The sequence below is a fragment of the Marmota flaviventris genome, chromosome 9, assembly GCF_047511675.1.
Source record: "Marmota flaviventris isolate mMarFla1 chromosome 9, mMarFla1.hap1, whole genome shotgun sequence".
Lineage (NCBI taxonomy): Eukaryota > Metazoa > Chordata > Mammalia > Rodentia > Sciuridae > Marmota > Marmota flaviventris.
Genome location: NC_092506.1, coordinates 76,294,715 through 76,312,504, shown reverse-complemented (window position 1 = coordinate 76,312,504; position 17,790 = coordinate 76,294,715). Strand labels below are relative to the sequence as shown.

The 17,790-nt window shown below is 33.5% G+C and overlaps 1 protein-coding gene across 2 annotated transcripts in view; it reads left to right on the top strand.

Moving 5' to 3' along the window:
• Window positions 1–17,790, top strand: part of Nox4 (NADPH oxidase 4) — a 169,849-nt gene that overhangs the window by 105,776 nt on the left and 46,283 nt on the right. For both annotated transcript variants that reach the window (XM_071617160.1, XM_027942593.3), the window contains exon 12: window positions 4,285–4,345. In XM_071617160.1, the coding sequence (XP_071473261.1) occupies window positions 4,285–4,345 (61 nt within the window). The remainder of the gene's footprint in view (window positions 1–4,284; window positions 4,346–17,790) is intronic.

Sequence of the window (17,790 nt, the reverse complement as noted above, 5' to 3'; positions counted from 1 at the left end):
TAATTATGTGAGCTCTCATTTTCTCTGTCTTCAATTTTACTTCCCAGCAGTTAATATTCTTAGTAGCTTATTATGTATTCTCTTCAAATATTTTTTAATAAAGAGAAACTTGTAAATATCATCCATTTTATCTTAATGTGAACTTAACCACACGTTTTTCCATAATTCTTAACTGAAAATTGTCCTGAGCATATATTTCTAGGAGAAACAATATATCAACATTTCTATTATTTTTTCTCTTGGAGAAGTTTTCCATACTATTACAATATCAGTGAGAAAGATTTTAAGAATCAGGACACTATGGTTTAGACATTAGTGAATCTGAATATTGTTTGTGCACAGGTAATAAAATGAAATTTTAAGGAAGATTTTCATTCATTATTTTCATACCATATATGCTAAATTCATCCTGTATGTTTTTCTGTGAAGGGCCCTTTCAAATATGTGTTGATATCCCTAAGTAAAAATGTATTAAGATCTGTCTCTTAAATTCTAGCTAGTTGAGAGATGAATCAGTGACATACAGAGACATAATTCCTAAGAAGTTGAGAGAAAAACATTTTGTTCTGTGCATTAAAAATTAGACTAGCTTCAGAGGCTAGTCTACCATTTTTATGCATTAAAAATTAGACCAGCCTCTGAAGCTATGTGTATAGATTCATCCAACACATTATAGAGGAAGGTTTGTAGTCTTCTATGAGACCTGAGGGGATGTTAAACATTATATGCAATTACCTTTTGCAATTTCTGCAGTGAAGGCATGGAACAGATGTGACTATTTGGTGAAATATGTATACTTTCTTTTAGAATTCACTATGAGATTAAGTTAAAGCCAGCTGTACACCAAGGCACATACAATGATAAATCTTTTTTGTACTCCATTCTGATTTCTTGGCTTACATTACATTCTTTTCTTTCTTTCTTTTTTTCTTTTCTTTTTTTTTTTTTTTTTTTTGGTACCAGGAATTGAACTCAGGTTAACCACTAAGCCACATCTCCCGCCCTAATTTATATTTTATATAGAGACAAGGTCTTGCTAAGTTATTTAGGGCTTCACTAAGTTGCTGAGGCTGGCTTTGAACTCGCAAACCTCCTACTTCAGCCTCCTGAGCTGCTGGGATTATAGTTGTATGCCACTGCACCTGGCACATTATGTAACTTAAGATCTAGTTTCCAATGAAGGAAAGATCAAATGACATTTGGGTAATCAGATTGATAGTTCAGAACTCTATTGAGATTCTTGCTTTCTGCAAGCTACTGGAAGGTTTTGGTCAGCTTTAAATAGTATGGAATAAAAATGGTAGATAGTATTTATAGATATAATTTTATTTGGAAATTTACTAATGACCACACTAGTTACTATCAGAGCTATTAATATAGAGAATGTAAATTAAATAAATACAGAATCATAATTATAAGTGCAAATTATAATTAAATTAGTATTAATGATGTTTCAAATATCATTTAAGACATTTTAATTTGTCTTGTGTCTCTTACTACTGTTACCAGTAATAATCCTATCAGAAAACCTGATTTTTAAAGTAGTAGTTTGGAAATTCCATGCTACATTAATTCCCCTCCTTCAATATAGGTCATATGCTTTTAGTTAATTTATAATTTATTCTGAGCAGATGGTTAATATCTACATTTTTATTTAATGTTTTCATTGATTTACAAACTTCTTTCACTCTTTAATGAGTTGTTGACCTATCTACAAAGTATTATTTTCTTCTAATCTCCTTTTCATAGAGCAGTCTTAAATGATCCACATCAATTGGTCAATCCAGTTGGCTCTGAGGTCTTGAATTTTCTTTATGTAATCGTGGGGCCTGTCAGAACACTGCCATCTTCTTTCATCTTTGTTTTAAGACCTCCCATTTATCCTTGATTTATATTGTTTTACATACATTCTACTATTATTTAACAAGTATCTTTTTTCTTCTGACTCTTTTGATTTTTTATGTAATCCCTACTTCTATTCCCTATCTTTACTTTAATGAAGACAATGGCTTGCCACAGTTAAAAACCATGCAGTCTAATAGATCTAGTCTAAATTCCATCTTGTCTAGTTGTATGATCTTGTAATTTAATTCCTTTTCAGTCTCAATTACTTCTTTAATATAAGGCAGCTCTGCAAGGTTATTGTGAGATTTTGGAAGTAAAATAGCACCAGCTCTGGTAAATGCCACTTAAACAAAACTGAGTCACCACAGGCAGATGAGCTCTTAATACAAAACCCTTAGGTTAAATGTTTTTTTTCAGAATCCATAATTATTCATGGTCTTTAAATGGTATACATATTCTATATGTTACTTAAAACTTCCAATAAGTGAGTCAACATTTGTAAACAAATTGGTAATTCTTTAGGACAATAATTCTGTGTGAATTATATAGAAATATGAGCCTCCTCCAACATGATGGAGATTAAGGCCTACTTTTCCTTCTGTTAGATGCAGGGTCTCTGGTTTAATTCCTAGGTTCTTGATCCATGTTGAATTAAGTTTTGTGCATGGTGAGAGATAGGGGTTCAATTTCATTATGTTGCATATGGATTCAGTTTTCCCAGCACCGTGTGTTGAAGATGCTATCTTTTCTCCAATGTATGTTTTTGCCACCTTTGTCTAATATACGATAATTGTAATTTTGTGGGTTAGTCTCTGTATTCTGTACCATTGGTCTACCAGTCTGTTTTGGTGTCAATATCATTGCTGTTTTAGTTACTATTGCTCTGCAGTGTAATTTAAGGTCTGGTATAGTGATGCCACCTGCTTCACTCTTTCTGCTAAGGATTGCTTTAGCTATTCTGGGTCTCTAATTTTTCCAGATGAATTTCATGATTGCTTTTTCTATTTCTATGAGGAATGTCATTGGGATTTTGATTAGAAGTGCATTAAATCTGTATAGTGTTTTTGGAAGTATGGCCATTTTGATAATCAGTCTACACCCAAAGTACTTAAAAACAGCATACTACAGGGACGTAGCCACATCAATGTTTATACTAACACAATTCACAATAGCTAAACTGTGGAACCAACCTAGATACCCTTCAATAGATGAATGGATTAAAAAAATGTGGCATATATACACAATGGAATATTGCTCAGCAATAAAAGAGAATAAAATCATGGCATTTGCAGGTAAATAGATGGAGTTAGAGAAGATAATGTTAAGTGAAGTTAGCCAATCGCAAAAATCAAAATGCCAAGTGTTTTCTTTGATATAAGGAGACTGATTCTTAGTGGGTTAGGGATTGGAATCATGGGAGGAATACATGAACGCTTGATAGGGCAGAGGGGTTGGAGAGGAAAGGAGGAGGCATGGGGTTATTAATGATGGTGGAATGTGATGGTTATTATTATCCAAAGTACAGGTATGAAGACAAAAATTGGTATGAATATATTTTGTATACAGAGATATGAAAAAGTGTGCTCTATGTGTGTAATAAGAATTGTAATGCATTCCACTGTCATATATAAATTAAAAAAAAGAAATATGAATCTCCTATCTTCAGTCTTCCATCAGTTGAGGTCAGAGGTGTGATAGTACCACCAAATGGATTATGAAAACATTCATTATTCAAACTTTTAAGGTTTGAAATTATGGATAAAAGGCTAAGAATCTAGAAAAAAGGGGGTTCTTTACTGCCTTATTTATTGTGGTCTGATTTTTTTTTCCTTATTTTGAATACCTGCATGCTTTCTAGATTTTTAAGTATGGGATCACAGACACTTTTTCTTTCCTCTGGTTCCACAACTAATTTTCTTCCATGGGTATCCTCGAGAGTCCTTTTGAGAATGAAAGGAAGGAAGGAAATAGAACTATTTTAAATGTGAACATACTTAAATGGACATGGCAAGGTCATGTCACATTTAGAATTTTTTTTTCTCTCTAATTTGTCACAATGTGAAGTATATAATAATATTTGGAGGAGAATACACAGAAATCATTAGTATTCATTTCTTGGTTTATGAGGAAGCCTGGCTCCTATTATATATTTTAAATGGAAGATGATTTAGCAGAATTTGTAGTTAAATACAATGTACTAGCAATTTCAGATTGTATGTATTTTATTGTTTTATGTAAGTATTTATAAGTTTTTGAGAAATATAGAGTATCTTATTGATGAGTTAGCATTGCTTTTTCTTTATGAAATGAGGGTCAGTATAGATTTAAGTCTGTTCTCTCATTATCTACTGATTTATGAAAATGAATGTTGTGATTAAATCATAGTCAGGTAATGTATAATTATTAATCAGAATTAATTCCAGAATTTATTTTTTTCAGTGTCCTACTGAAACCAAAGCAACATTTGGGGTTCATCTTAAAATAGTAGGAGACTGGACAGGTATGTAAAACATAGAGGGTTAATATATGTGCTTTGATAATAATGGGTCATAGCAATAATTTGCATGTGTTTAAGTTGTATAATTACTAATATGCAAGGAGAAGTGTATGTGTTTCAATCTATTGTTCTGATTTCTTTCTTTGCTTCTACAGTTTTGACATGTAAGTTTTGTTTTTGTAAGATGCATTTTTTAAATTAGAATACCTTGGATATCAGTAACTATCAGCAAATCATAGTTTTCTGCCTACTAGTCAGATATACTGGAAATAGTGAGAATGCTGAAATGTGTTTTAGAAAACATAATTTTAGAATTCATGCTAGGATTGACTCTCAAAATAGTCAACATTTGATCTGAGATAACACAAGTCTTCTGGAATGCATTACAATTCTTATTACTTATAGAGCATAGTTTTTCATATCTCTGGTTGTATACATAGTATATTCACACCAATTTGTGTCTTCATACCTGTACTTTGGATAATAATGACCATCACATTCCACCATCATTAATAACCCCCTGTCCCCTCCCTTCCCCTCCCACCCCTCTGCCTTTCTACAGTTCTTCTATTCCTCCCATGATTCCGCTCCCTATCCCACTAAGAATCAGTCTCCTTATATCAAAGAAAACACTTGGCATTTGGATTTTTGCGAATGGCTAACTTCACTTAGCATTATATTCTCTAACTCCATCTATTTATCTGCAAATGCCATGATTTTATTCTCTTTTATTGCTGGGTAATATTCCATTGTGTATATATGCCACTTTTTAAACAATCCATTCATCTATTGAAGGACATCTAGGTTGATTCCACAGTTTAGCTATTGTGAATTGTACTACTATAAACATTGATGTGGCTGTGTCCCTGTAGTATGCTGTTTTGATCCTTAACATGACCTTTTGTGTAGTGAATCTATACATATATTAACATCATAACATCTTTGAAACAGTGGTCACTTTGTATTAAGAGTTTTGATTAAATTATATATATTCCTTTGACCCACTAGAGTGACTGACAAAGCAGCTTTAAGTTGTTTTTTGAAGGAAAGAATGAAAGTGTAAACATGAATATCAATATAAATTAGAGTAGTTCTATAGCTAAGCACTAGGCAAGGAATTACCCTATAAAATATTTGTAATCAGAAAAATATAGATTTGGTGTTATATAGGGTACTATAGAAACTTCATAGAGAAGACAGAATTTGAATTGAATCTTGGAAATCAGGTACATGAAGAAATATGTAGGTAATAAAGTGAAATTTACAGCATTGTCAAAAGTCAGTGAAGGTATGGACTAAACCACAATTGGAAATAATGACTCCATCAGTCTTCAATCAGTCAAACAAATGGCAAAGTCTCTCACATGAAACAACAACAACAAAAAATAGTCAACCTAATAAAATCAAAGATTTTCTTTTGGCAAAAATTATGGAAAACCCATTTTGGGTCACCCTGGTGAAAAGTATGAATGCCTCCCTCCATCAGATATTAGAATAACCTTGATATTCTAGGGAGCCTTTGAGGACTTTAGAACACTGATGAAAATGGTATTAATAAGCTTCTATTTGATGAATTAGAAACAAATGTCGCTTCTGAAGGCAGAGTAGAAGGAAGTCCTAGAAGGGTAAAGATAGAAAATAGAAGAAGTAGATTTGTGAGCACAAGTTAAGAAGTAAGCATTGGGAAAAAAAAAGAACTAGTTTCTTTTGAATATCAGGGAAAGATAATATGTTGGGTATTAAGAAATATTTTGGCACAAGAAAAAGTGTAGTTGATATAAGCAGATTATAAAATATAGTTAAAAAATAATAGCAGTGTGTATAAAATCCTCTATCTTTAAAGCACTTTAAATGACTTGAAATTCAACAGTTTAAAGGATTGGAAAATATGGACCATAAAATTCAATCGATAAAAACCTAAATAAGTTAACAAGATCTTTGAGCTCTAATGTCTTACCCAAGTAAGACATTAGACATCATAAAATCAGGCTTAAAATAGCTAACGTTCATATAGTAGTATTCAAAAGAGACCAAGGTAGTCCATAGGTACAACAACATGCTGGAGTATGAAGTATTCATTCTTATGTATAACCAGAATCAGTTGGTAAAATCACAATTGTTTTGGTCCTGCTTGGGAAATAAAGAATGAGGGAATTTTTTTACTGGTAAGAATTATAGTACAGTAGAAATAAAGTTCAGTGATAAATGCTAATTGATAGAATTCTACATCTGTAAGAACAATGAAGACCTAATTTAATTTAAGGGTAAGTGTAAGCTTCATGATGGTTTATTACTAGCTATTGTTTCTAAGTTTCTTCTCAAAGTTATTTTTTATCAGTAGCTTATTAAAATAAATGATTACATAACCACTTATTTTAATTATCTCTATAAGGAACACATAATGATGTTAATTTTATCCTTTATTTTAATGTACTGTACCATTGAAAGGAAAACAAGATCGTTCTATTCAAAGAGTAAAGTTGTACTCAGATGCTTTTCAATTAGTAGACCTTCTTTACTGTTGACTTGAAATACTTGTTGGCTTAGAAAAAAATGTCAAGCATTCATGCAGAGAACGCCTAAATAATTCTACCACTGACATTTTCGTTCAAAAAAAGACTTGGCTGCCTTAAAAAAAAAATGAGATTGCAATTATTGAGGGAAAATTGAGAACACTACTCCTGAGATCAGGATCACTGGTTTTTATTATAAAATTGATTAGAACTCAGTATTAAGAGCAGTAGTTATAGGAAATATCAGAGGTGCTAAGGTGTTTGAACATCAGTGGGTTTGTTTTACTTAGAAATATTTAATTATAACTTTTCTATGGTGATATACCTTCTGCATGTGCAGTGTACAGGATATAAAGAGCAGATTTATGAGTGTCCCATAAATGTTTATTCCAAAATAAATTTACTACATATACTGCAGTGTTCCCAAAAAATCATGAAGAGCTGCATAACACAGAGCAAGGTGGCATGTAAGTTTCACATTTGTTGTCTAGATTTTTATTTTCATTAGGCCTCTAGTGTGAGGCCTCCTAAAAGTGCAAGATACCCATTAAGTTTGGAAATATATATATTTTAGTATATATATATATTTTTAAATATATATATATTAATATAGATATATATTTTAGTATATATATAAAAATATATACTATCAATGGCTATAGCCACAAAGGAGTAACTGGAAATGTACTTTATGTTGTTGTTGTTGTTGATATACCTAGAGAATTGCACTGGTTAGAATCCCACAAGCACTGGTTAGAATCCCATAAGCACATTGAGAGTGGAGTAGATTACCCAAATAGTTTTCTCTTTTGATTAAAATAATACTTTTGTTGGTATTCTAGAATCAATCGTGTTCTCCATTTGCAAACATATGGTCCTAGATTGCCTATTGACTTGGTCATCATTTTTACTGTTGAAAAAATGTCTTAGTTTTGTTATATATGATTACTGTGGAATTTTCTGAGGTATGCTATAACCTTAGTTATTTTAATGGTCTAAATTGCAGCTTATTCCATAGATCATTGAATTCAACTGCAAAGGTATTATACCTTCACAGTAATTTAAAATTTTGCCATTGACATATTCAATAATTAATTGATAGAAAAGAATTGTACATAAACATGCAATAGAGGACTTGTTGTATGACAGATCTTCTTGGAATCTGGATAAAATTTTTCATATTGTTTATTTTTGATGGGGTACAGAGCATATGGATTTGACTTGATCTCATCATATTAATTACTCAACAGTGCAGATAATCTTTGATGCAGCCTTAGTTAAAGAACAGGTAGAAAAAAGAGGCAGTAGCTGTTTCTTTTTACTTATTTCTATACAGTTATGTAAACCAGGCATATTTCAGACATCATTCAGCTGTTTTTTCATAAAGAGATTAAAGCATAATATGTATTATGTGTTTAAAAGAATTTAAAAGACTTTTGATATATTCCTTATAAGTAAAAATGTGACCATGATAATTACAAATGCTATTACCTTATGGTTACAACATATTTTAGGTCAATTGTATCATCTACCTTGTGCTAAATATAATAGTGAAGAGCTTTGGGTTGATGCAAAAAAGCAAAAATATAATAGTGTTTCTATTGAATGTTGTACCCATTTGAAAGCCATGCTAAAAAGAATATATAAAATAAATTGGAGCAGACTAACTTCTTTGAATAATATAAATCATATTTGTGTATATGAAATTTCAAGCTTTTACATACTTTATGTAAATGTTAGTCTAAGACAGTAATAAATATATACTATCAATGGCTATAGCCACAAAGGAGTAACTGGAAATGTACTTCATGTTGTTGTTGTTTTTGATATGCCTAGAGAATTGCACTAGTTAGTCACTTGTGAAAGATAATATTTAAGCTATTTGCTATTTTGACTAAAATGAAATATACATTTAATACCTATTATATCCTAGACTCTGTTTAGTCTCTAGGAATATAGCACTGACCAAAGCAGACAAGGTTCCTTCTTGCGTAGACTTGTATTCCGGTCAATGAAGACTTCTAGTAATCAACAAAGCACTTAGTATATTATTGGACTTTTTCAGGACTTCCCTTTATTTATTTATTTATTTATTCTAATGTAATGGCAACCTATTTGAGGACTTGGGCCAGGATCTGACTCATGTTTTGAACGGGTAACTCTGGATGCTGTGTAGAGAGGGTACAAGTAGGCAAAAGTAGAAATAGGAAGATGAGATAAGGGAAGCTTTTGCTGAAGTACAAGTAAGAAAAATCCTAAGTTCGCTTAAGGTAATAGTGATTAGAGGTAAGGGAAGTGAGATATGGGTGGATTTTACAAGTATTGTTGATGACAGATTTTGTTGATGCATTGGAGTTTAAATGTAAGAGAGGTTAGGAATCAAGGAAGACTCCAAGATTTTCAGCTTGATTAGATGGATAGTGCTGCCACTTGTTGATATAGAGAGTACTATTGCATGTTGGGGATCACAAGTGGACACTGAAAGTTTAATTTTGGACATATTATATTTGGATTTCCAAGAAGGGAAGTTTTTAGGAATTTGCATATACAAGCATACCTTGAAGATATTGCATGTTTGGTTCCAGATCATTGCAATAAAGCAAATAAGATAGGTCTTGTGAATTTTTTTTGTTTCCTAGTGCACACAAATTTATGTTTACAATATACTTAGTGTATTATGTGTACAGTGATATTGTGTCTAAATATGTACATACCTTAATTAAATATTCTTTATTCCTAAGAATAATAGTAATCATCTGAGCGTTCAGCAAGTAATAGTGGAGGTTCTTGCTTTAATGTTGTTTTCTGCTGAATTGTCAGAATGATGCTTCTAAAGGATGGCTGTGGGAATTTCTTAAAGTGAGACAAGGCTGCAACATCCATTGATTCTTTCTCAAAATAATTCTCTGTATTATTTGATGCTATCTGATGGGATTTTTCCCCCCATAGTAGAACTTCTTTCAAAACTGGAGTCCATTCTCTCAAAACCTTATGTAATATTCTAAATCCTTTGTTCACATTTCAACAATATTCCTAGAATTTTCACCAGGAGTAGTTTCCATCTCACAAAATCATTTTCTTTGATCATCCATAAGAAACAACTCCTCAACTCTGGAAGTTTTACCTTGAGATTGCAGCAATTTAGTCATGTCTTTAGGCTACACTTATAACTGATTTAGTTGCTGTTTCTACCACATCTGTAGTTACTTCCGCTATTGAAGTCTTGAGCCCTTGAAGTCATCTATGGAACTTGGAATCAATTTCTTCCAAACTTCTGATAATGTTGATATTTTTACCCTTTACCATGAATCACAAGTGTTTTAGTGACATCTAGAATGATGAATACTTCCCAGGAGGTTTTGAATTGGCTTTGCTCAGATCCATCAGAAAAATCACTGTCTTGGCAGCTATAGCCTTAAAAAATGTATTTTTAAATATTAAGACTTGAAATTTGAAGTCAGTTTTTCGGGTTGAAAGTCAGTGATATGTGGGTTGCAGATGGATGTTGTATTAGCAAGTACGCAAATAACTTTGATCTCATGTATCTCCATTAGAAATTTTGTGTGATTTGGTGCATTGTCAATGAGCTGTAATATTTTGAAAGGAATCCTATTTTTCTGAGCATTTGGTCCCAACAGAGTGCCTAAAATATTCAATAAACCATGTTGTAAACAAATGTGCTGTCATTCAGGCTTTGTTGTTCAATTTATTGGGCATAGGTTGAGTAGACACTATAACTCTGAAAGGACCTAGGAATTTTTGGAATGGTAAATGAACATTGGTTTTAACTTTAAGTCATCAGCTGCATCAGCTCCTCACAAGACTGTGAGTCTGTCCTTTGAAGCTTTGAAACCAGTCATTGACTTCCCCTCTCTAGCTAGGAAACTCATAGATGGCATCTTCTTCCAGTATAAGGCTGTTTCATCATCTACATTGGAAGTTTGTGGTTTAGTGTTGCCATCCTCATCAATTACATTAGCTATATTCTAGCTTCTTCTTCTTCTTTTTTTTTTCTTTTTTTAGATTTTATTAGTTGTTGGTGGACCTTTATGTATTTTTATGTGCTGCTGAGAATCGAACCCAGTGCCTCACACGTGCTAGGCAAGTGCTCCACCACTGAGCCACAACCCCAGCCCTATTCTACCTTCTTTATCACAACTTGTATGGAGATGGAGCCTTCCCTTACATTCATGAGCCAATCTCTCCTTCCTTTAAACTTCTTCTGTGGCTTACTCACCTCTCAGAGTCATCATAGAATGGAAGAGAGTTAGGACATTGCTCTGAATTAGGCTTTGATTTAGGGAATGTTGTGGCTGGTTTGATCTTTAATCCAGATCCCTAAAACTTTTCAGCAGTAATTTTTTTTTATTATACAAATATTCACTGAAGTAGCACTTTTATTTTTTTTTCAAGAACTTTTTATTTTTGTTCAAAACTTAGCTACTATTTGGTACGAGAGGCCTAGCTTTTGGTTTGTCTTTGCTTTGACATGCCTTCCTTACTAAGCTTAATTATTTCTAGCTTTTGGATTTAAAATAAGATGTGTGACTCTTCATATCACTTGATTACTTAGAGGCAATTATAAGATTTTTATTTTACTTTTTTGGTACCAAAGATTGAATCCAGGGGTGCTTAACCACTGAGCCACATCCCCAGCTCTTTAAATTTTATTATTATTATATGTATTTATTTGTTTGTTTGTTTGTTTGTTATTTTTGAGACCCAGTGTCACTAAATTTCTGAGATGGGCTTTGAATTTGTGATTCTCCTGCCTTAGCTTCCCAAGCCACTGGGATTACAGGTGTGCTGCACAGAACCCAGTAATTATAATGTTTTTAATTGACCTGAATTTGAATATTGTCATGTCTCAGGAAAAGGGAGGCCCAAGAAGAGGAAAGGAGACACGAGTGTGCCTGGTCAATGGAGCAGATAGTATATATACATTTATTAAGTTTTGTGTCGTAGGGTTCAGTTTGTGGTGCCCCTAAACACTTATAATAGTAACACGAAAGATCACTGATAACAGAATATACTGAAGGACTTTATAAATATTTAAGAATTACCAGTTGTGACAGAGATGTTAAATGAGCACATGCTATTAGAGAAATGGTGTCAATAGACTTGTTCAATGCAGGGTTGTTTCAAATGTTCAATATCTGCAATATCTGCAATATGAAATAAAGTGAAATATATATGCTTATGGAAGTTAGAGAGAGATCTTGGCTAGAGGTCTCAATTTGGGGATCATTGGTATATTAACAGTTTTGAAGCTGTGTGGGATCACCTACAACAGCAATTTTCAATTTTGTCGTACCTAACACCTTCTTTTATAATATTACATATGTCCATTTTGCATTCTTAAAATGACATTTATAGGCAATATGTATGTAATTTAAAGAACAATTTAATATAATAATTTAGTATAAGAAACATAATATAATTTTTAAAAATATTTAAAATTTAGGGATGACTACACCAGGAGTCATAATGAAGTAGATGTAAACCTATATGCAAAGAAAGATCATGAATGAGACAATCTTACTACAAGCTTCAAATACAATTCAAATACCAAGGAACTGGTTCCTTTACTGTCTTGCTGATACTTCCATGATCAAATACCATAGATTAGGTGGCTTAAGCTACACAAATTTATTTTCAAACAGTTGGGAGACTGGAAATCCAGGAATAGGATACTACTATGATCTATTTCTGGTGAGGCCTGTCTTCCTCGTTTACACACAGCCACTTGTCACTGTGTTCTCTTGAGAGACATGAAGCATGCTGTAAGATATTAGAGAAGCATGAGCTAGCTTTCTCCTGTCTGCTTGTATAGGAACACAAATTTTATTTTATCAGGGCCCTGCATTTGTAACTTTATTTAACCTTAATCACTTTTGTGAAGGCCCTGTCTTCAAGCATAGTGACATTGTAGGTTAGAGCTTCACCATATGAATTTTGGGGGCATAGAATTCAATTCACAGCATATACAAAGGGATTTTCCATCTTTTGGTTTAGAGGGTAAACCTATACTTCTTCAGTTTACAGGGTAATTGTAGTCCTAGAGATTTAATTTGTATATTAAAATCATGCAAATCTTTGCATTTTTTATAATTATAAATGAGGTTTTCATTTGCATGCGTATCCAGGAAGTTACTTGGAAAGTATGCAGGAAGTGGTATTCTCTATAACACTACTGGATATCTAGTATCTCTGACCCTCACCCTCTTAATATGAGTAACTTTTCAACATCATTGTGAGGAGAAAATTGGTTCCCCAGCTCTCAAAATGTCTCATGAGAGGTGGCACTGTCCCTTCAAAAATAACTAACTTAAGAAATGTGCACAGTTAGCGAAAAGATATCATAGAACACTAAGCCCTGAAACATTTTAATTCAATACATCAAGTTCAGTGTAAGTTATTAAGAAGGACTGGCCACCAGGCAAGAAGAGTAAGTAATGTTTGAGTCCTAGACACCACAGGCAATACTTAAAAAACGAGCAAACAAACAAACAAACCAAAGATTAATTATGTCAAATGCTGCTGAGAAGTAGACTAAAATGAAGACTGAATTTGGGACTATGGGCGCTGGCTTTACTGAAATGTTGGGAACAAAAACCTCACTGAAATAGGTTTTCAAGAGATAATAATAATAAAAGGGCAAGTGGAGATGAAAAGTGTAGATAAATCCAGGGGTGTGCTAGGGACAGCTCAGATGACCTTGGCAAGTGACTTCCTAATAGCATATTCAGTGAAATTATGTTTGGTAGCTTCCCATTATTCTCAGTGAAAGTATTTATTCTACAGAAATTAACAACCACTAATGCTTTGATGTGACGCTGTCCCCTAAAATTCACATTTTGGAACTTCATCACCAATGAGATAGTGTTAAGACTGGGGGTGTTTAGAATGTGGTTAAGACATGAGGGCAGACCTATCATCAAGGATATTGAGGTCTTTATATAAGTGGTTGAGGGAGTAGGTTTGCTCCTTTCTGCTCTTACATCACGTGACATCATAGAATTCATCCCCTCTTGGTCCTCCTACCTCCTGCCATATGACAATGCAGCAACAGGCTTCATCTCAGAAGCAGAAGGCAGTCCTACCAGATACCAAGTATCTTACTCTTTGGCTTCCCAGGTTCCAGAACTGTGAAAAATAGATTTTCATTGTTAATAAATTTCCCAGTCTTAGTTTCTGGTTATGGCAATACTAACGGACTAAGACAATCATAAAATAGTACTTTTAAAAAAAATAATGTATCCATTACTTATCTATTCTTAGACCTGGCTATGGAACATGAGCCTGAACATCAGTGGACAAATTCTAAGGAGTTTATAATACAAATGAAATGAAAAAATAGGTCAATAGCTGAAGGGAGATTCAGGACAAGGCAGATATGATATGGGTATTTCATCATATAATGATATTTACATTGTAATAATTATAACCTATTTATATTTCCCTGGTAATGATATGAGTAATGAGAATGAAAAGAAAAAAAAAAAAAAGAAAAGTTTACCTTGCTGGAGAAAGTACAGTTATAGGAGCAAGTCCACAAGAGCCTGCTAAGAGATTCCATACAGTTAGATCCCAATGTATAAGAGGAAGAATTGACTTAAGCTATGGTGGCATGAGCACCCATTCTTTATAACACAAGGGAAGCAGAGAATATGGTTACAGAGGATGGGTATTGGCAGGTGGATTTGGACGGAGATAAATGAAACTTCTATTTTGTTTCCTTCTGCTTCTTACTGAAATAATAGGGTTATCACTGAGAAAAAGGACAGGGGCAAAGTGTGGTAGAATTTTCAGTAAAAAAAAAAAGAGGCAGTGCATCATTTGAACTAGTATATTGATGAGTGAAGCATGATGGTCTCTCTGAATTGTGTAAAGTGGTTTTCTGTGGTATGTGTTCCTAAATTCAAAGTGAGGCCAATCAGAATAATTGTATTTTTTTCCCTAGTAACATTCACTGCTCTAGTTTAGCAGTTGAGCAGGTGGAGAGTTGGAGTTTAATCAGCACTGGTCCACTCCTGATTAAATTCACTGTAGTTGTCACCTCCAATCCATTCTCTGCACTGTAGCCATAGAAACCTCAGAGCATGAATCAAATTAAATCACTTCTCTTGCTTAAAATCCTTTAATAGCTTCCTATGCTTCTAGGAGAAAGACAAAAATCTTTACTATGACCTAGAAGGGACTCCATGCTCTGACCCTGTCTACTTTTCATTCCGATCCAATTAACTTATTTTATGCTCACAACACTAGCCTTTGATTCTTTCTAATTTCTTTTTCTTTCTTCCCCTGCTGTATATGTCCTGATTCAAATATTTACCCACCATCATCATTGCACACTGCCACCTACATGTACACTTAGTCTTTGCATCTCAGTTCAGGAGGCAATTGCTGAGAAAGCTTCTGTATACCTCAAATGAGGTGGTGGTTGTTTTGTATAAGCTACCATCATGTTTCTTTCAGAACTGTTCTCTCCACTGGTAATCATATAGTCAAAATGTGATCATTTGTGTAGTGAGTGAACCATTGTAGACTCTAAGCACTATCATGTTAGGGACCTGTATCTCTTTTTGCTCATTATTGTACTCAATTTACAAGTTGCTCATAGTAAATGCAAATATTTTTTAAGGTAAAGGAGGGGAAGGAAGGTAGGGGAAAGGGAAGGAGAGTGAGAAGGGAGTGAAGGAGACAAATAAATTCTCTGCTTCATGAAAACTCATAAACTAGCTGGGCACAGTGGCATATGCCTATAATTCCAGCAACTCTGGAGGCTGAGTCAGGAGGATCATGAGTTCAAAGCCAGCCTCAGCAATAGTGAGGTACTTAGCAACTCAGTGAGTTCCTGTTTCTAAAAAAAATACAAAAAATAGGGCTGGAGATGTGGCTCAGTGGTTGAGTGCCCCTGAGTTCAATCCCTGGTACAAGCAAACAAGCAAACAAACAAAAAAACTCACAAGCTAGTGGAAGTGGGGTCAGGTACACAGAAATGCATGATATGTAATCACCCAAAGAGAGGATGCAGAAGTTTGGAGAGGGATACTTAGGAGACTTTCTGTGCCAAACTCAATGACTTGAACAATGTGGTGGTACACTTTATTATTCCAGGGAGAGAAATAACTTAAATTGTTCAGACAAGTGAACCATTATAGAATGTCAGGATAATGTTATGCTGTTGTGAGACCAGTCTGAGGGAGCATCCAGACGGGAGGGCATGAGCAGCTTGTAGGAATTGCTATTAAGTTTAATCTTTCTCCTAATGAAGTTGGTGAAACACCGAAGCATTTTAAATTGGAACTTAGATCAAATTTGTAGTATATATTTGTCACTCTATCAGTGGGCTACAGAATGGAAAGCAAAGTAAATATTTCTCTTAATGTTAAGGAAGCAGAAGAGTTTATTTCCTGAATTCTGAGAAGGGATCATCTATGGTAGCCAATGAATAGGACACAATGATTGCAATGGGAAGGAATTACTGCTAGATTGATAAAAATGTTAATGGGACAATGAAAGAGAAAGAGTGGAGAATGGATAGATTGCTGAGAACTCCTGAGTCAATTATTAAAATAAGCAGAAAAAGTGTACCAAAAAAAAAAAAAAAAAAACAGTAAATAGGTCCTACAGTAAAGGACCTGTTTCTAAATTCTTCCTGTTTCTAAATTGCTCCGTAACTTTGCAAAGACTAAATTTATAGTGATCTGGCCTGTGATTAGCAGTGGGAGAAGGGTAGTAAGTACAGATGCAATTACCTCTGTATTTATGTAGATGAATCTGGGTCAAGAAGAGGATTAACCTGTCATACCTTAAAGCATCTATGATTTGAATCATGAAACACTGATTATAGCCTTGCATGAGTCTTTATGGAAATCATTGAAAGTTATTAATTTAATGAAACTCAACACAGCATATTTACTATCCTAATAATCCACTCAGTGAATGACTTTCAGCAAAAATTACAAGGTTTATAAATGGTAACAGCACAGTTTGAAGAAAGAAAACAAAGTGCTAGATATAGCAGAGATGTTAGAATTATCACACTAAGAATTTTTTAAAGGAAAAAGTAGACAACATGCAGGAACCGATAGATACTGTAGGCAAATAAATTATATAGGAATGATATTGGTAAGGAAACAATACTACTTTTCTTTTTCTTAAAAAAATGGAAAGATCTTTGTACACTAAGCCAAAGACATTGGACTTTGTTTTATATTCTATAGCAGATAAAGAATCTCTGCTTCAGTGCTTAACCTTATTATCCTGTAATGTCTCCCTATTAACGTAGAACTCAGTAAGTATTCAATGAAAATAAAGATCATTACTGTTTGAAATAGTTTTGTGAAGTTTTTTTCAAGGAATGGGGATTTGGGTTTGACTGTTGAAATCTTGGGCAGGGATTGGTTAAGAACAAGAGATCCTGGCAGTGGGAAAGCATATGCAAAAGGAAGTCAGAGGGGTCAAGGAAAACCCAATTTTGTCCAATAAAACAACCTAACAATGGAAGAGGATTCATGTATTTGCTTGTTGAGTTTTCTTGATTCACACATTTCATAGGCCCGACTTTTGTCCAGGATGTGTTCTATTTAAGAACAGAGAAAACTAACAGCATGGTTGGGTTCAATAAGTTTCAAAGCATAATATATATATATATATATATATATATACACACACACATATATACCATTAATATATATGCATACTATTAATTGTGTTTGTCCAGAGTTTTAGGTTAGAACTTCATAAAACCAGCAAAGAAAACCTGCATTTTTGGAGTCTTGGATAAAATTGTGTATTTCTTGTTGAATATGGTATTCAGAGTTTGTGCAGAAAATGGGAACTGAATTAGTATCAAACTGAGCCTTGATCACTTTGAGGTGTTTCTTTGGTTGAATGGCAACATTGTTAAAGAAATGCATTTGCTGTGAC